The sequence below is a fragment of the Filicampus tigris genome, chromosome 14, assembly GCF_054856515.1.
Source record: "Filicampus tigris isolate MCC_2025a chromosome 14, RoL_Ftig_1.0, whole genome shotgun sequence".
In the NCBI taxonomy this organism is placed as follows: Eukaryota; Metazoa; Chordata; class Actinopteri; order Syngnathiformes; family Syngnathidae; genus Filicampus; species Filicampus tigris.
The window spans coordinates 21,864,885-21,884,857 of record NC_141230.1 but is presented as its reverse complement, the minus strand read 5'-3'; the positions used below and the strand labels follow the sequence as shown (position 1 = coordinate 21,884,857).

Genomic DNA, 19,973 nt, shown 5'->3' with positions numbered 1-19,973 from the left:
ATACGTAGTAGGAGGAGGATAAGGTGGTAGTAGTGGTGTGTAGTATGCAGTAGGAAGAGGAGGATTAAGGTGGTAGTAGGTTACTATTAGTCATCGTAGTAGTAGTAGAAGTAGTATGTTGTAGTACTCGTATTAATATTGGCCAATAGCAGTGACGGTAGGTATTGGTAGTTGTAGCAAAAGCAGCACCGGTAATAGTAGAGGCACAAGTATTTGTTGTTGTCGTAGTAGTAGTGGCAAGTATACTGGGTAGTAGTTGTAGTACTATTAGTAGTAGATAGTAGAAGGAGGAGGTGGTTCACGTACAAATACAACTACTCGTCATAGCAATACTAGTCATAGTAAGAAAGTAGTAGGAATTACCGGTAGTAGGGTTAGTGAATACTAGACAGTATTAACAGTAGTAGTATTAGATTGTAGTTGTAGTATTACTCTACTATTATTATTAGTTGTTGTAGTAGTAGTAAAAGTAGTACTAGTAGTCGTAGCAGTATTAATAGTAGTAGATATAGCAAAAAAATATTTGAGTTGTTTGTTTTAGTCCTAGTAGTGTGTAATGCAGCTGCAGTAGCAGAAGTGGTTTAGTAAAAGTAGTAGTAGTAGCAGTAGAAGTGTAGTTGCACAAGTTTTTATGGTTTGTGTATGATGCCAGCCATTGTAGTGTCATCTTAATGTTTTAATCAGTCGACAATTTTACACTGCGTATATCTGTGTGCCATCCAAACATTGTCTTTCCTCGCAGCTGCTGCTGTGTAAACTCGCCACACGTGACAAATGCCAGATGATCTCCTCCTCCTCCTCCTTATCATCTGGGGAATTCTTGCGGGCTCTCGACTGCATCTCTTTCCGCCTCGACACTCAAATACTGCCGTTTTGTGTGTGTGCGCGTATGATGCTGCTCAAATGTACCGCAGTCTACATCAGACAAAGAGCAAAACCAGAACACGGGTTCAATAATCACGCAAGATCTTTAAAGGGTCACAAGCTGCATGTGTCTCAAATAGATTTGAGGGAAAATGAAATGACTATTTTATAATAATTATATCAAGGTTAATAATACAAGGAATGATATTTCATTAAATGACTCAAAATTAGGGAGACTAAATCTTTTTCTCTTAAAAAATACTTTTACGATTTTACATACTCTATCAGATAGATTGTCCCAGAGTTGACACCAGGGGCAAAAAAGAGGGGCAAAAATTAAAAAATGTTTCAGGTTCAAACTTGCATTGGGTCACATTGGCCCATGTACATTTTTGGTGTGATGCGCTTTAGAAACAACCATAAAAGGACGGTTAATTGTTGAATTCTTCTATCTTTGCACGAAATCTCACATCAGGCTTAGTCTTCTCCTCATGAGTCCAGTTTCATTCCCGCTTCCTGCGAGAACGGAGAGAAAAGAGAGACAAACAACAATGACAAGAGTGCTAATCCAAAGCAGGGAATGTGGAGCGGCATCATGTTTGAGGGCGGCAGAAAATGAACATGTTAGTAGGGTTAAAGATTTGGGTGATTTTGGGGGGTTATGCAGGGATTGTCGTAGAAAGTGAAATCCTTGATGTTGATTGGAATCCATTTGGAATCAGCAGCACAAAGCCTGATTGGAAAGCAGTCACCACGGTGATGCACGGCTAAGAAAAAGTTTCATTGCTGTGAGAAGATTCTGTTTTGACAATATTTCATGTCAAAGGAGAAAGGAAAATGTCTTCAAGTCCATCGGCTTCTGACTGGGGCTCATTTGGGTGAATATCCTACTCGGAGTTCACCAAAGTACTAGCCCTGAGATTTGCCCAAAATGGCTGCTTCAAACCAAAATGGTCGACTGCCTGTTTAACTTCACGCAGGATTTCCTTGGGACTTTTTGTTTGTGCAGCAGTCATGAGAGACATGACCACCCAATTCTGTGTCAATCGGTGAAACTGGTGACAGTTTCAAAAGCTTTTTTTTTTTCTGACTTTCCAGGGGGTGCTCCTGAAGGAGTTTTTTCGGGACAGTGTATAAAAACAAAACATGTAATACTTTTACATTTTTTTTTTACCAAGAGAATTGTACTTGCAACATTTGGGGAGTTTTCCATATTTATTGAGGCTCCCAAAATTGTGATTCAGGGGATCTTTGTGCCACCTCACTCCATAGTCCCCCAAGTTTGCCCCCTGGCACCCGTTTGACATTGGGTGAACATGTCTTATCATAACAGGGTGACCAAAAATGGCGCAAGAACAATTGAACAGAAAGTCAGCCATTTTGATTTGAAGTGGTCATTTGGGGTGGAATCTGTCAGTAAAAAAAAAAAAAAAAGTCCATAGAAAAATGTATTAAAAATCCTTTGATGCTTGCTCTACAGGAGTCTACTTTCCAGCCTATATGGTAGAAAATGAGCCTTCCCCCTGCCTTGCACCACACGGAGGGGACATACCACACACATTGCCCTGGTCTTGGGTATGACCACTGCACTGGCCAGAGAGCCCCTGTAGAGGGAGTTCCTTGCAAACGGCTCCAGCTGGCCTGGAATTATACAGCAACTACAGGGTACATGCTAGTGGTTGAGCAGAGACCGAAAGCGGGATAACTTTTGACCTTCCTGGTGGTCAACACCAAAGCTTTACATATCAAACTTCAAAGCACACACTAACACCATCAAACACATTGTGTCCAGGCTCAATGCCCTGATGCGAATGCTGCTCCCGAGAGACCATTTCCATCCAACAGGAAGCGCTTAAGTATCACACAGAACGGTCCATTCTGTTCTGGGTTTTAACAAGGTTAAGATGTTTTTTAATGAAACAAAGAGCCCCTTCGAGATCAGCAGATTGTAGAATGTTTGGTTCTTACTTGTGGGAAAGTTTTGGGAAAGTCTTCTTCTTCTGAGCAGGACTCCAGACTATAGAAGATAAAAAAAGAGGGGGTGGGGGGGGGTGGGTGGTTGAGAGAATGTGGGGGAACCGTAATCCTAAAGCAGAGTCCTAACCCCTAACATCCAATCCTAACCCATAACCCCTAACACCAACACTGATCCTAACCCCTAACCCCCCAAACCATGACCCTAACCTGTGGCCTGCTCCATTCTTTCATCCGGTCCACTGGGGCACGATCAAGAGTCGTGCAAGTTTTCTTGCATCAATTTAGATTTTTTTTTCTTTTATCTCTAAATTGATTAATTATGGAATTATTGTACTATTTAACGTTCTTTTTCAGTATGTTTTCCCTCCTGGGTTAGTTAAAATGTACTTACCGGTAATTCATTTATCTAAATAAATAATGTGTTAATGGAGTTACTATAAATCATTAATACTGTTTAGAAAATAGAAAAACTGGTTTACTCATACATTCAAATGTTTCGAATAATTATATAACAGTTTAATTAATTACAATTGAATTCATTGCAAATAATATTTACAATCAATTCAAAATGTGCATGAATTATTTGATGTATTTTACATACATGTATTTTTTAAAAACTTTTTTCTCACCTCATCTATGAATGATCTGTCCGTTAAAAATAAATAAATAAATAAATAAATAAATAAATAAATAAATAAATAAATCTCCTAACTGTAATCCTACAGTAAAGCACAACCCTGAATTCATGTTTGATGGGGTTGTGGTCTATTTGCCACACCAAATTCAGAGAGAACAAAAAGACCTTACCCCATCCATATGTCTGAATCATTTTATCCACTTAGAATTTTAAAAAAGGCAAAAAAGACCTTACCCCATCCATATGTCTGAATCATTTTATCCACTTAGAATTTAAAAAAAGGCACATTTGGAAGGAGAGATTGCTTCTCCAGTAGATGGAAGCAAACTATAGGAAACATTTGGGGAGTAAGTGGGAAAAAAATGCTGCTGTAAAGGCAGACATGCAGGAATGTCAGTAAAAGAAGTCTGTTTGAAAAGAATTGCTCTGGTCATTTTGTAAACAATCTTAACATGCTGACTGTTGTTTATTGTCAACTGCCCCATACGAGGGTTTATGGGTTTGCACTATAATGCCCTATTGTGTACAACAGACCGATCATTATTCTCCGACCAAACAGTTGGCACCGCAAACTTGTCTCAAAACGGCTCTTTAGTATGCAATAAACACCAGTGAAATTCAGAGTACCTTTTGTCTTTTTTCCAGCGGCATTCCGCCAGTGTTGAGAGCGGCAATGCTATTCTCAATGTACGACACCTTTGAGTAGAGAGAAACGCCGTGCTTAGAGTTGGGGAAAAGACAGTGTACGGCAAATGTTTTCCTGACCTGAGTCTGGGTGTTCTGCACGTTGGCGGCGGCTTTGGCTATTTTGTCCTCCAGCTCGAACAGCAATGCTGTCGAATGTTGGAAGCTTGACTTTGAGCCTTCCTCTTGACATTTCTCCTCCAGGCTTTCGGTCGAATGGTCTGTCTGAAGAAACAACAGGCACGCAAGTACGATAGGAAGATAAATCCATACATTCCTGGACACATTATTGTGGTAAATACATACAACAATTTGGACCAATTAACAATTGCTAATTTTGCCAACAAACTTAATGATCTCTCTGACACGGTGATTGGGAATCACTGTCCTAATGTGTCGTTGTTATAGCAACGTTTAGCAAGCCTCACTTTTGCATTAGTTGACCGTAGTGGAACAATCATCCCAGGCGGTTTGGAGGAAGACTGTTCCATGGCCAATTAGAGCTCTGAATGGTAGTGGAACAATCGTTTGGTGTGGCAGTTCTAAAGTCCAAATTTTATGTCGTCATGTCGTGTAAAATGAAAAGAAACAACCTCTCGTTGGGAGGCAAAAGGGTCAAGTAGCGTAGCATACATAAAACTGTTGTAGCACCAAATGCTGTCCTGGCTTCCATTAGTGTTCTGTCCTAAAGATGGATGTTTAACATCTTTATGCGAAGACATGCTACGCTTATCCTAATGTAAGGAGTGACATGTATACAACGAGTTGATAGAAGACACCTGTCCAAAATGGGAGGGTCCTGGGCCCCTCATTTTACCTGCAAGAAGAAACTGTAAAACAGCGTGCAAAGTAGGGCCAATTTGGGCGATTCTTCCCTGTTCAACTTTTTGCCGTCGAGTCTCGGTCCACATGCATCCCTACCTTCTGAGAGTTTGTCAGCTCATCCAATCTGGGGACCGCCACGCTTCTTCTGGAGGTGGGTCTTGAAGGCACTCTGGTGGACATTTTGTCCGCCTCCCGACTTGTCGCCATGGCTGCGGCAGAGCTCTCTTGAGAGGAGAGCGACCGGTTGGACTCCTCCTCATCAGAACTCAGGCTGCGGTCACTTATTTGGCCCGCCATCGCCATCAGCTTTTGTCTCAGCTGATGCTCCTCGATGTCCACGTCCTCCCAAGCGGAAAGTGGAGAGGTGCTCTCTCGGCCTCGAGGAGCCTCCATGTCCTGCGGGAACAAGAGTCAGCCCCCCTTTCGGCTGGATCGCCACCACATACATATATGGTGGATTGTTGTTTTGAGAGAACCGAGACATCGTATTTACCTGGCTGGTGGTCAGCGTGACCTGCAGGTGGCTTAAAAGGCTCTCGATGGCTGACATTCGCCGGTTCAGGTCTGTGATCTGTGGAACCAGATCATGAAGGAGGAACACATTCAAAAAATAAAAGAGCAGGGGCGGGAGTGGTTAGCACGTCTGCCTCACACTTCCGATGTTCAGGGTTCGAACCGTTTGCATGTTCTCCCTGTGCGTGCCTGGGCTTTCTCCAGGTACTCCCACATTCTCAAATCAAACATGTTAAGTTCACTCAACACTCCAAATTGTGCTAGCCGTGTGAATGGTTGCCTCTTTGTCTGTCCCCCAAAGTCAGCTGGCCGCCAGCTCACCCGCAACCCTAATGACGTATCGAAAATAGATGAATTGCTGGATCGATATCATAGGAAAAGGGAGCAATCACAACTTAAAAAGCAAAAGTAACCCTGATTGATGTTAAAGCACTGCCTCCGTGAGGGGGGAAAAAAATCCATGTAGCTTGGCCCCTAGTTGTGACGGTAAACAAAGCTACCTTGGAGTTCATTATAATTGATAAAAAGTATATAATACGCCCCTTAACGGAAGACTTTTTCTTGCAATTTGCAGCTCCATCAGTTTACTCTGAGCTTTTCCTCCTCGCCGCTTGCAATTGGAGAGGTCGTTTGAGTACAAACGTGTATCGCAGCCAACTGGGGCTGTCACAACAACCTCGGATGATCGACAAGTTCACATCTGCTCTGGAATCGGTTTGTGCTCCCCGCAGCACGCTGTGAGACAAATTGACCATGACACAAGATATGCATTGTGGAATAGCTGTGATAACATGAGGCCCTTTTATCAGAAAGCGGGGCTTTTCCTCGTAACGTCCCTAAAACAGCTCTTCGAACGGAAGACTTTAATGGGAATGTGAGTCTGAATGGGACTGAAAATTCTCTCCGAGGTGTGACGTGAGTCTGAATGGTTGTTTGTCTACATGTGGCCTGGTATTGACTGGCAACCGGTTCAGGGTATAACCCGCTTCTCCCGGCAAAACTCAACTAAGGTTAACACAAAACTCTCCAGTGAATCGCCCATTAGTGTAAATGTGAGTGGTTGCCTACACGTGCCCTGAGATTTAAAGGTGACCAGCCAGCGTGTACCCCATTTCTCTTTTCCAAATTCAACTGGGACAGGCTCCAGCGCGACTCTAATTGGGACAAGCAGTACAGAAAATAGAAGGAAGGATCGTGAAGGGCAGCTGACCTGTGGTGGATGGTTGGGGTAGTTAAGGCTCTCCTGGGAAACATTGTCACAGGGTCCCAAATGAGCACGGTAGACAGGATAGGACCGTCTGAGATCATCGTCCTCCTCTGAGTCATCATCTTCATCAAGGCCCAGGAAGTAGCTGCTGCCTCCCCCCCGGGGTACCCCAGCACTCCCGCTGCCACAAGAAGAGTAGCTGAGCCGGGACGCGCAGCGAGACGGAACGGTTCGGTTGTCCGAGTACACAAGGTCATCTATAAAAACAACACGGCTACACGTATCAGTCCAAATCCCATCCAAAGATATTTTCATCACACATTTTGTCTCTGCTCTTTACCTTGTTGTGGAGTGAATCTTGGGTCGGAGCCAACATGAAGAACTTTGCGTTGGTCTTTGAAAAATTGTTGGAAAACAGAAGCCATGTCAGACTCCCTTACGCTCAGATTCATCATCATCATGTCCTCAGAGGCCGGAATCTGAAAGAAGAACGCACCGAGTGATGAAATTCTATTTCACTTCCCCTTGTGTGGCAACTAAATGTAAAACACCTGACGTGGATATTAACTCAAGCAAGTTTTAAGGTATCCTGGTGAAAACGTTGATTTTCAAGGCCCCAAAACTCAATCATTATTGCCCCTGGATATTAGTCAAAATTAGCACTTGACATCAACTTCACTGATCAACATGAAATTGAGTGGACATGTTTCTCATTATAGGACATATTAAAAAGTCTAAAGCAGGGGTCCCCAACCCCTGTGCACAGCACACACCTGGTGAGAGTATCGTCTGGATTTGGCGACGTAGTCACAGTCCAGGCCAAATTCGATGGGGTCGACAGTGAGACGCCTTCTGTTTTTTTTCATCTGGTGGGAGAAGAAAGGAAAGAAAACATGAAGGATGTTTTTATTAAGTCCAAGTGGAAGAACTCCACCATGACTTCCTAGATTCCGGGGTCATGTACCTGATTATAGTGTTGTGAATCCATACAACTGTTTTCAAATCCGAGGGCTGGTGGAGAAAATAATGTTATTTATGCATCTATGTATACGTTTTTGACAGTAGGGCGTCAAGCTCTGACTTCTGAGTTTTTAGGGTTTAAAGGTGAGTCATTAAACTTTGCCACTTGCTCGATCCACAAAAAATGATGACAAATCCGATGTTTTCTAATTTGGTGTCATGCATCCATCAGCTATACGAAGTTAAAATTTGGTAGCAATCTGGCAAAAGAGTTAGGTCAGGTTTGTCTTAGTCAAATTGGCCGCTAAATCCAGCGACAAAGTTGCTAAATTGGCAAGACTGAGTAGTCCTTGCTTTGCAGCTCAGCTCCTGGTCAACATCATGACAAAAGCCTAGCGGTGCAGGACACCAAGAAATTTTGAAACTAAATTGCATAATCTGTCTCCTTTAAAAGGGAACAAACAATGGTTTGGGTAGTCGTAAATAGACAATCTCTGGCTCGACTTACTGTGGACTTCGGGGTTGCTCTGCGTGTCGTATTTGTGATCCTCTGGGTGGGAAAAAAATGCAAAAAGTGATGATTTGCAGTATGTTGTTGTCTTTTATAGACAACAACCTTGACATCCACTTGTCCTCATTAGGGTTGCGGGAGAGCTGGAGCCTCCCCCAGCTGACGTTGGAGCGAGAGAAGTGGGGTACACCCTGGGCTGGTCGCCAATGAATCCCAGGGCACATACAGTATATGAGCAACCATTCACACACACGGACAGTTCAGCGAATTCAGTGAACCTAACATGCATGTTTTTGGAAGGCGCCAGAGTGCAAACTTCGCACAGGAAGGCAAAGGCCGAGATTTGAACCCGGAATCTCAGAACTGTGAAGCATGAAGGAGACAAGCTAAATACTGATACACAATGCTGCTCCAAACAGATCTCCTTTTCAGACAATTTAGAAAAAAAACAAATAAAAAGCACAGTGTACTCCGATAAGATGACCCCCTCCGAGCTTTTGGGGCCCAAAGGATCACAAAAGTAAAGCATCCAGCACATGAGCACAGCAAACGTGGGTGAAGTCATGCAAGTTGCATTTAATCCCCGCAGTCACATGAATGTCTGATGTGGACCAGCCCGTGATCACTGAATATTTATTTTGGGCAATCTAATTGGATGCCATGTAATTTGTTGTTTCGTATTTTGTAAGCACTTCACTCTGAGACCGATCTCATCTAAACAAACATTACAGAAGTTTAGCTTTCTTTTGGGAACAGATTGTATCATTCCCAAGCAGACATGTGACTGGATGATCACAAGGTCTGCTTCACTAAGACCTGCCAACCGACGCTTACTCTGCATCCTTTCCCAACCGTGTGACTCAGTCCAAGCGGTACCGGGACACAGCTGCGTCCGCATAATTCACTCGCGTATCGATGATCTCACAAGGATACTTGATTTACATGCTCGGCTGTGAGGATACATTGGCAAGGCTTTGAAAAGTTCATCAACACCAAGTCAAGAAAGGGTGCGGAAATGTCGACTGTGGTGTTGTCACAACTGAGTGTCCCGTAGCTGGTTCCAGAGGTGGCAAAAGTAGTCACACTCTGTACTTAAGTGAAAGTACTTGTCCAAACAGATTGCTAAAAGTTAAAGTACTAATTTGATATCTTAACTTGAAGTGGGAATTTGCAGTTAAAAAACAACAACACTTTTTGTCATATTTGTAAAAAGTGCCAGCATAAATCCAACAGTCATCCATTACTAAAATAATCTTTGAAACAAAATCTTCCCTTTCTCACCCCATTTTGGTCCTCTAAAATGAGTTTTAAGAAACCACCGCACCCAAGGAAGAACAACCAATCGGTGGAAGAAGGTGTGACCTTAAGACTAGTAAACACAGACGGATAGGTTTATCACCTCTTTTTGATATATAATTCATTAGACATCCCCCAAAATACAAAGCTTCAAACCGATACATTTAATGTTATAGTAAAACTCTTTTTGGACTAAGTCATGCAACCAACTTTGCAGCTGTGGCTAATCGTTATTAATACTCCCTGTTCCTTCCTCTATGTCACTGCTGTACCTATTTTTTTTTTTGCCTTATAAGTTCCGGAGATCGCAGTCACTCAAGATCACAACCGCGGTTGACTTTACTTTGTTGTGTGCCTTTTTTATATTGTGTCATCATTTCCAGATTAATATTCAAGTACAGATACGTGACAACTCTATTTAAGAACAGTAACCAAGTATTTGTACATTATAACTTCCCACCACCGTTTGGTCCCGAGTGGCACGAACATGCGATATTTCCAGAGGACAAGACTAAAGCAGGAAAAAAAAGCTACTGAGACTGTGGCTGCAGCTGCGAGGAGCCAGAATGGGGGGAACAGGAAAAGATGGAAAAGATTAAATCCCATCAGAGATTTGACAGACCACTAATGTGTGAGTTGTTATCCCAAAAAACCCTGACTCCATGTCACAAGAATGAAGACGCTCACGCAAATCACATTGCTTTTTGGAGGTGTTAGCTCCTCGAGTAGCACCCTTCATCCCCCATTAGGATTTTTACAAGTCTCTGGGATTTACCTGAAGGGATGTGCGGCCGTTTTTCCCCGTGGCTTTTTTCACAAACGCACCGATGGGTTGATTTTGACTCTGTGCCATTTGTCATGGTGATGCTTAGCCAACTTGATGTTACAGTTCTGCATCTGTTTAATAATGTCACTCATTGGGGTTGTCTTGTTGTGTCAAGTGAAAACAGGCTCCCTCCCCATCTTGTGTGCTCAACCTCAGAAGAACACCATATGAGACTGCAAGGCGCAATGTAGAGCAGTTCACCTCAAGGAATGGGTCTTTTCTGGGGCAGCAAAGCTGGATTATTCCCCAGAACGCAGACAAAAATTTACCCGTCCCTCTTAGAGCTGCTTGGAAAGCCGACAGTTTGACAAAATCACTCTAATCCTAAACTTGACCCTATAAGTCGGATCATTCTCTGGAAAGCAGAAATGTTACGTCCCATTTGGGGCTCCCTTGAAAATGTTGGACACAAAATCACCCTAACCTCAACCCTAAATGCAAACCCTTACCTCTAACCCTCACCTAAACCCAATTCAAACCAAATTTGGTTATAGGTCAACCAGATACCAAAATGCTGCCTCATTCATTTAAAACACTGAATATAAAACTAGGCAACAGAAGATAAAGCAATAAAACATTATAAAATCAATGAAACACTCGCTACTGTAGTAAGAAAACCCCCCACATCACTCGCTTATGCATGATTAGGAAATGCCAAAGAGAAGAAATTGGTTTTACCCTGCGAGTCATATCTATCGTTCTTTGGAAAGCAGAACAATGTTTTATGTCCCATTTAGTGTCCCTTGAGGAGCCAACGAGTGTTTGATACAAGATCATCATAACTCTAACCCTGACTTAAACGCGAACCAGTCCTTGCAACAAAGAGCAGGAGCTCTCCAAGAAACCATGTCCCTTGACTCCACTAAGTTTGTTCACAATAACATTGTTAAAATAACCCATTTTAGTCACTGTTAGAATAAATGCTTGGTTGTCTACAATGTACGCTCCATCTGACTGGCGATCAGTCTAGGATGTAGCCCACCTCTTGGTCCAACCCAGCTGGGATAGACTGCAGCTCCCCTCTGACCTTGAACAAGTTAAGTGGCAGAAAATCGATGATTGATTCAATTAAATTAAGAGAAAAAAACCAACAGCCGAATCTGGTGGTTCACTGCACCCCAAAACAGATTGCTGTATCTACTTTGTATTTTCTTTTCCACTTGCCAACTGCCTCCAAAGTCCACAGATTTTCATTGTTGACTGCCAAGTATTTTTGAATCAGCTGCCGAGATTCAGTCTCTCGGCTGAAAGGCCATAAAAGTGTTTGCTGAGTGCCACTCTTTTATTTGACTTCCTGCAGATTTTCACATGCATCCAGAATTTCACCAGCGATTAGATGAGCCGTGTCTCACTCAAAACATAATTCACCCTAATGGTACTGAATACCGCCCTGCGATTGGCTGGCAACCAGTCTGGGGTGTCGCCCGGACAGCAGGGATGGCTCGAGCTCACTCGAGACCTTAATGAGGACAAGTGCATTAGAAAATGGATAGATACCGATGACTCACTTGCATCATCGTCATCATCATCAAAAGAAGATGTGTATTTTCCACTGAGTCTTTTGTATAGCGATCGCATCACCTTGGCGCTGCCAAAACGCTTAAAGCGCATCCGCACATTCTCGTGGTACCATTCCAGGGTGCCAATCTTGAGGAGCCTTTTGGAGAAACCACAGGGGGTCACAAATCAACAGGGAATGACCGGTAAACAAGCAAACGCAAGAAGGCCGAAACTACTGTTTGCTGCCGTTGTGGTCAAATTTGACGCAGGTTAAGTCCGACGTATGTAATCTATCTATTCAATGACCTTTACACTTTCCAGACTCTGGTTGAAAGATCTGGTCCGTCATGAGTCTTGGAAGCAAATGGAAATAAAAAACAGAAATCACGTTGAACATTTTCGGTCTGCAGTCTTGAAGATTGCATCTGGCACATGCAGCAGACGCACCAGACTTGGTTGTCTTTGTGAAGTTGGCGCTCCACCCCCAGGACAAGGGAACACGACCACCCAAAACATACTGAAGAGAGCCCCCTGGCTAATTCGGTTTGAAATGGCCATTTGGGAAAAATTCCAGGACTTGTACTTTGACAAACTCCAACGAGGGAATTTGGCCAAATGAACTCCAATTACAATCAGCTATTAATTGATGATGGCCAATGCCAAGTTGTCACTCTTTTTGTGCCTATGCTAGCAAATGTGAGTGGGGCATCGTATCAAGTTTTGATGAGGGTTCATTGCTTGGCAATTTAGAAAAAAAATGATCACTAACAATTTAACCAATCAGCACAAATTTGGCTGGACACGTTGATCAGGACACAGGAAAAAGCCTGACTTTTGAACCAGATAAACAGAGCACAAATGACTATTTTCCCATAGTTTTCCTTTGGCTGTGGGGCCACCAAATGACCAAGTTCTATCCCATTGAAGGTTTTAAGTTGACAGAGTTTCCTACCTGGCCATGTGACAAGGATCACACACCCAGCCGTGCTCCTTTTTGTTGTAACGGCTGCAGGACCCACACATGTGCAGGTGACAGTCCAGACACTGGCGCTTCTTGTTCACCAGGAACTTGAAGGCTTTCAGACAGCGAATGCAGTGAGACTGCGTCAAATTCACCCAGTCACCCAGCCTCTCTCTTTTACAATCTTCTCGCTCAATCTTGGTCTTGAGCTCTCTAAGGAAGAAGAACAAAGAAAAATGGAGTATTTACTGAAATAAAATTGGTTTGTCAGCAGCAGAGTTATTGCATCTCCGCATTCCTGCTAGTAAGTAACGCTTACGATTCTCTTCTGGGTGGGATGGCCATCGCAAACAAGACATTTGGTCAAGCTGTGGCATTGCTGAATTGACTGGGTTTAATGTTTTATGGCAGGTCATCAAACTTGAATGCATGCTCCACCAACACGCTCCAACGAAATTTATTGTCTCCCATCTGTCTTTACTTTGAAGGTGTCTGTTACGAACCAAAGTGGCAGACTTACTTCCTCTTTTCGGTCATGGCTTCTTGAGACTTTTTTGTGGGTCCACTCATGATAGACATGCCTACCAAGTTTCACATTCTTATCTGAAATTATTACCATCAAAGAATTTCAGTGGGCGTGATTGAGCTGGTGAACTTCCTGTGCGTTTTCAGCGCTTTTTGAGACTTTTTTTTGTGGGCCTGCTAATGATTGACATACCTACCAGATCTGACATGACTAAAAGAAACTGCATTTGGGGGCCGAATTCTGGCGAGTGCTTCGAAGTTAAGAATGAAAGAGCACTCTTCCGAATGTGTTTCTTTCGTTCAAAATTTGCTTGGATAAAGCGGCTTACAAAATGGTCCAAATTATGACAAGTTTTTGTCTCCGGGCACTTGATGCAAACAGAGACTATACAAACAAATAAATCAGGCATGTGAATTCATGATATTGACATTTTAAGTTTCCTGGTTGCTTTCTTCCCTTCAAAAAATCCAGATGTGCCTATGACAATGTTCAGTGTGCCTAATTCATTTGAACTTTGCAAATACTTTGAGTAAATACACGCAGAGCGCATGTGGCAAGTTGCTCTTTTCCCTACAGTGAGGCTTTATACTGAAAAGTTTTGCGAATTCAAGCAAAAGTCCTACTCAAACAAACATGTCCTTCCTCTCCGTTAGTGTGACTTGGCGCCGTTTCTTTTATGAATGACTTCAGTACTTTGAGCAAATGCGGCATGACCTGAAGCAAAACTGTGCTGATTATTCAAAATGTACTGGCCTCAAAAGTTAGGAAAGAGAAGAAGATGGAAAAAAATCCGGCAAATAGTCCCAGACATCGGACATGGGCTTGTTTGGTGGAATCTGGCAGAACACCCAGGAAGGATGAGAGGATGTTTGTTTTTCATTTAGCCTTCCTTTAGGGCCAGATCATTATATCATTGTCCAGATCAATAGGTTAAATGGAATACACTACTTTGTTAATATCCCGCTAAACCTCAGCAGATTTGGCTGCGGGCCATGAATAATCATGTAACTCTGGCCTGATTTGAAACATCCCGCACCAATCCGGTAAACAAGATAAGATTCAGTTAATCAAATGAGATGCATGCGGCAAGCAACGTCCTGTTTGCAGGCCGAGGCTTTCCTATTCTTTACTTGGCTAGCAATAGGTTTCAATTTGTCGCAATTCAGTTTGGGCCAATATCTGATTGGGTTTATTATTCATGCCACTTCATGTTTAAGTCGTGAAGTTGACTGGTCAAGTCATTCTCTGGTGATTTGGGGATCAAGGTCTTCAACAATTTGGACAGTAACCGCCTGCCTGATGCAGTTAATGAGAATGATTGCATGGTTGAATCCTGTGGTAAGCTAATAAACATTTACGAGATGTACGAGAAAACAAAAACAAGGGGAACAATTGGCAGTTAATTCAAGGTTTTACGATAATATTGAAAAGAAGTGCTCCCAAAAATCATCACCCTTTTTTCTGACAGAGAGAGAAACTGGATGGACATCTCTATCATGATAGCAGGATAGCAGATAGTAGCAAAACGTCTCAAAGACCCATACATGAAACCGGACGGGAAGTTGGCCGTGTGGGTTTGAAGCTGACATTTCTGGGTGAATTTCCTTCGCACCAGCACAAAATTTGGTGGAATAACCGGATACAAAAAACGTTCAAGGACCCAGGCACGGTTTGAATAGGAAGTTGGCCATTTGGGTTTAAAGCAGCAGGATGGTGGATGATTGAATGAGCGCTGAACAGCCACAACAGGGCTTTCAATGGATCAGATCTGAATGCCCTGAGATACCAGACAGTACCTGCGCATTTCAGCATCATAAGTGAACCTCTGATTAGGTAGGAGTATTTGACATCAGGAGTGAAAAGACCAACACGTTCTATCGTTTTTTTTGGGCTTCACTGGCAAGCCTCCGGAATGTGAGGACATCAGCCAAACGTTCACTTCGACTCAAACAGCTGTAAAGACTTAAGCAACAGATTGTTCCCAGACAAAGTGATCGTCTCTGTGTCCTTCTTGCACCAATCAGTCCCCTTTGTCTTCCCTCCACAAAATGTAAGTTCTTGGAAAAGTGCACATTTCAAAATGTGGACTTCATGCAGTAAAATGTCCAAGTGTACTACTCTTGTCTCTGTGTCTAATCCAAATCAGACTGCAATGCTCTTTTTGGAGCAGGCACGCATGTCTGATCACATTGATAAAGTGAGTAAAATGGCGTCAAATCAGCCTCTCATGGTGAAGTAAGAAAATTACTTGACCTGCTTATAGTGTGTGAATAGTCAGGAAATCACCACCAAACCAAGAGTTTTAATTTATGATCTGACAACCATCTTAAACATCTAATCCTCGTGTATTCCACAACCAATTTTGATGTAAGTTATGAGCAGAGCACACCCAAGACAGAAGTTGAAGAAAAAAGAAGCCCAAGAAGCCAAAGAAAACTGCGGAAAGCCTCGAATGATTTCTTTGATGCTCACTGAACTGACGTCTCGATCAATCTTTCCAAAGATTTCTGCGACTTTAGAGGCATATTTCAAAAAAGTCCACTAGAGCTGCTTGAGCATCATGTGGAAATATGGCGGTGCCGGAAAAGGGTGTTATGATCAGACATGTGAATCCAATTTGGGACTCCCAGTCAAGCTTTCAGATTATGAAACCCTTTTTGACAGGAACATTGCAGCTTTTTCAGGGAAGAAACTCATCCAGAGTTTAATTCAGAACGCACACTTCATGGTCAGACTTTGATTTCATTTGACCAGAAATATTGGATAACGATTATTGTTTACATAGATGGGCACTCCACTCCGAGGGTATTGGAACAGTGAGGCAGATTCTTTTCTTTTTGCCATAGACCAATGGTTATTTTCTTCTTGGGAATGCTGGAGCCAAAATGCTTATATAATCCTGGGTAAAAAAACAAAACAAAACAAGAAAAAGAAAGAAAACGCCATTGCTTTGTCGTGAGCAAAAATATTGGAACGTTTGACTGACAGGTGAGTTTTAGGGTTTTGTCTGTGAAGACTAACTCACGCAGGACCATTGCACAAACCGTAGCCAGCACAGCCAACAATTCATCCACCTTCTTCCGTATAGCCGAGGTAAGGTCAACTGGGCAGCAAACTTTGACGTGTAATTCAAATGTTTTCAGAAGGAATTAACATCACCGGTCCAATACTTTTGGAAAGGAAGGTTATCCTCCGGACTTCGAAACGAAGTGAAGACTTTTCCGATCAGAATTTGATGAGGTAAATTACTGCATTTGTATCAAGTTTCTTACCCAAGCCTGTCTTCCTCTTTCTTCCTCAGGTCGAAATCTCGCTGAACAACTTGCCACACGTGTTTGGCCTCATCGTCTGTGAGCTTGGAAAGATCCAGCTCCTTGCCAGTCATGGCGCCCAGCATTTTCGTGAATTGGCCCTCAAAGGCCTGGTTGCTAACCTGCCAGCTCTTGGGTTTCTGTAAAACATGAAAAGAGGCATATGGAAGTTAAATCACAAACCCAGCGAAAACGTAATAATCCATCAGTGTTGCGCTGGTGCTGCTGACTTTGTGGTTTAACCGCAACAATTTATCTGCTCACCAAAGCACGGACGGCTACAACAGTTCCATGTGTTATTAGAACGACCCCAAATCAATCTGTTTGGCGGGGTAACGCATTAAGCGACGCAGATCCCTTTCAGCTAACCTTGAGGCTCAGCTCCCACAATGCAGTATAGCAATAACAAATCCAATTTAACGGTTATAAATGGAGTGTACACAAAGGTTGAGCAGTCTGAATCTCTCAGGGAAGAACTCAAGCATGCCACATGCAAACATGGAGCGGGAGTGTTGAAAATGACAATTTGAGCGGCAGCTTGGGAAAGACAGGAGATACTTAGGCCTAGCTCCTTTCGAACATTTGTTTGCTCAAGTTTGAGTACTGCAATGCGTCCAAAATGCTTGAAACCAAAATGGTCAACTTCGTGTTCAGTTTCTGTCTTTTCCATGCGTTCTGTTAGAATGACATGTCCAGCTAACCTTATGTGGATGAACTAAACATGTATTGGGACGGCTGCTGGTTTTCCAGAGAAGCTAGAGGAAGAAAATCTAGGTAAAAGAACAAATATATATATATATATATATATATATAAAGGGAAAAGTATGTATATTTAATGTATTTACAAAGTTGTATTTTTTGCAAGGAAAATTGATATATTTTTGAGTTGTATGGTCTCTGTTTTCAAACAGCAGCAGCTTGCATTTTCAGCAATATTATATATGAAGAAAAATATTCAATAAGAGAGTATTGTATTTTGCAGTTTTAATACATTTTTATTTATGATCATTTTTTTAAGAACATTTGAGAAAAAGTTTTTGAATAAAAGCAATAAAGTTTCACTCAAAAAATATCAAGAAAATTATACATTATTTAAAGAAAAAAAAATACAGTTTCAATAAAAGAGACAAATATTTCAAAGAAAAATGTGTGTATTTAAAAAAAAAAGCCACCTTATTTTGAGGGGAAAAGTTACATATTTTGTTTACTAGAACTTTAAAAATAGTGATATCAAGATGATTTATAATAGACCCAATTTGTACAATGGTATGAATGTTCAACACTAAATTCGACACGCGGCATGATCTGTGAAATAAAACCTTATTATCATAACAATGAATGTTAAATTCAAAATTTGGAGTAGATCTAAAATGCAACACACCGTGAGGGGATGCAAAAAGCAGAGAAAAGAATGACATGTTGACATGTGTAGACATCGTGTAGCTGGCTTACCTTGTGCAGCGAGGAGCCTCAAGGGGGTTTTCCTCTGGAGGCGCACCGAGACGACTGCAGGGCAAACGCCAGCGGAGGCCGGCAGCAATTCTAATCACATGTCTAGTTAACAAGGGGGGCCAAGAAGAAGAAAAAGAAGAATGGGGGGGGGGGGGGTGGGGGGAAGGGGGCAAACAAGCTGCCTTCATTTGACAATCAGTATTTGAAAGCAGTCACTTGGACCGTGCATGAAATGGTTAGCAGGGTGGGGTCGTGTGTGGGCCATCTTAAATGGAGCTTAAATCTCAAGTCGCATGTCATGCGTGTCATGTATGAAGTTGCAGACAGCTAGTCATCCCTGAGCGTTCATTCACAAGGTTGAGAATCACACTCTAGTTGTTAAACTTATTTCAACTTTCCTTCTTAGTGGATGGGAAAATGTTGAATTGTCACCATCCCTCTGATTTAAGGTGACAGCACAAAGCACAATCAAACAGATGAAAAAGACATCAAAGTGTTAAACGTGTATCGTCGGTGTCCTAAGTACTTAGTCCAATTTCCTCTCCCTCGCTCACTGGTTGATGTTTTTTTCAAGTGGCTAATTTGAGCCACGGGACCGCCGGCCAGAAATCCTGTTTTCTCATTTGTTCGGTCAACATTCTTTTACATCTTCCTGCCGACTACACACCAACGCAGTTGTTGCAAATCATTTTTAAAGCTTTCTTGTCGTCCATTTTTTTTTTTTTACGTTCAGTGATTGTGATGATTTGATTATGTTATTATTTTGTTTATTTTCACCTTATATTCTTTTGTATATTATCTTTTTATTTTCTAAGGCCTACACATATGGGGAGAATAAGATTTTCAAGAAATAAAGCAATATTTCTTTGCATGTTTTAAAGACGAAAAGTCATTTGATTTAATTTTGTATTTTGCAAAGAAAAATTAATTACAAAGTTGTTACCGTATGAGAATAGTTGTTTGTATTACTTAGTTGCACAATTAAATATATATCAATCAATCAAATTTATCTATTTGGCACTTTTATGTCTATATTTATTTCCCAAATATAGTCTTGAACTCCATACGTGGCTTAATGACAATAATCACGTGTTGATTAGCAAGTTGTTAATGCTTGGGCGTCTTCTTTTTCAGTTGCGTGCAGTCAACAATGCTGTGTTGTGCATTAGCTCCACCTACAGGATGGCTGGAGTGTGACGACCAACTAAGTCATGTCCCTGTGACATGATTGTTTAGCCTTAGAAAAGGTCCGTGTTCTCATTAAGAATGGAGCCAATTATGAATATTTTTCAAAACACTTGATCACAAACAAATAGAACTGACCAAAAAAAAATCATCCAATGTCAAACAATCGTCAAGCCAGATAATCAAAATAATAATGGTTGACCTTGAGGCCTTTTGTATGTCCTGTTATGGTCGACGCGCACACAATTTGGTGTTGATTGGTGAAACTTCTCTCCAATTTAATTTGCACTTTCTAGTAAAGTTTGAGGCTTGGAATTCACTCGTGCTGGCTTCTTTAAAATGAAATGTCAGACTTCCTGTTCAATTTGATGTCCTCGAGACTTTTTCGTGAGACATGATATGATGACGTGTCTACCCAATTTCGTGTTTATTGGTTAAAGTCTTCTTTTTAAATACCTTTCTAACAAAGCACCTGTAATTTCCCCCCAAAATGGCTGTGCTTCAACCCAAAATGGCTGACTTGCTGTTTAATTGTGTGCCTGGGTCCCGAAGACTTTTTCGCCTGACCTGTTCTGATCCACGTCTGTCCAATTTTGTGGTAATCGGTGTAGCTTAGCAAAAAGGGTTGAGTTTCCCGGCTGACCAATGAACTTAATGACGTTTGGGCGTCTGCGTGACCGTTTTCCTGTGTCGTCAGATTAAGATCCTCGAGTGTAAGCATTGGCTCCGATACGGCCT

General features: G+C 42.0%; 1 protein-coding gene across 10 annotated transcripts in view; it reads right to left on the bottom strand.

Moving 5' to 3' along the window:
- Window positions 1–594: 594 nt before the first annotated feature.
- mlphb (melanophilin b) overlaps window positions 595–19,973 on the bottom strand; it is a 96,359-nt gene continuing 76,980 nt past the window's right edge. For 4 of the 10 annotated variants that reach the window (XM_086050962.1, XM_086050961.1, XM_086050960.1 and 1 more), the window contains 16 exons: window positions 18,051–18,152; window positions 16,560–16,738; window positions 12,753–12,974; window positions 11,809–11,957; window positions 8,176–8,217; window positions 7,672–7,718; window positions 7,481–7,573; window positions 7,048–7,186; window positions 6,711–6,964; window positions 5,481–5,558; window positions 5,084–5,383; window positions 4,244–4,387; window positions 4,106–4,174; window positions 2,833–2,881; window positions 2,417–2,505; window positions 950–1,380 (listed from right to left, as the gene is read on the bottom strand). In XM_086050962.1, the coding sequence (XP_085907088.1) occupies window positions 1,354–1,380; window positions 2,417–2,505; window positions 2,833–2,881; window positions 4,106–4,174; window positions 4,244–4,387; window positions 5,084–5,383; window positions 5,481–5,558; window positions 6,711–6,964; window positions 7,048–7,186; window positions 7,481–7,573; window positions 7,672–7,718; window positions 8,176–8,217; window positions 11,809–11,957; window positions 12,753–12,974; window positions 16,560–16,684 (1,827 nt within the window). In that variant the 5' untranslated portion in view covers window positions 16,685–16,738; window positions 18,051–18,152 and the 3' untranslated portion in view covers window positions 950–1,353. Of the gene's footprint in view, window positions 916–949; window positions 1,381–2,416; window positions 2,506–2,832; window positions 2,882–4,105; window positions 4,175–4,243; window positions 4,388–5,083; window positions 5,384–5,480; window positions 5,559–6,710; window positions 6,965–7,047; window positions 7,187–7,480; window positions 7,574–7,671; window positions 7,719–8,175; window positions 8,218–11,808; window positions 11,958–12,752; window positions 12,975–16,559; window positions 16,739–18,050; window positions 18,153–19,973 lie in introns of those variants that run through there. The other 6 variants (XM_086050959.1, XM_086050964.1, XM_086050956.1 and 3 more) reach the window with 6 other exon arrangements.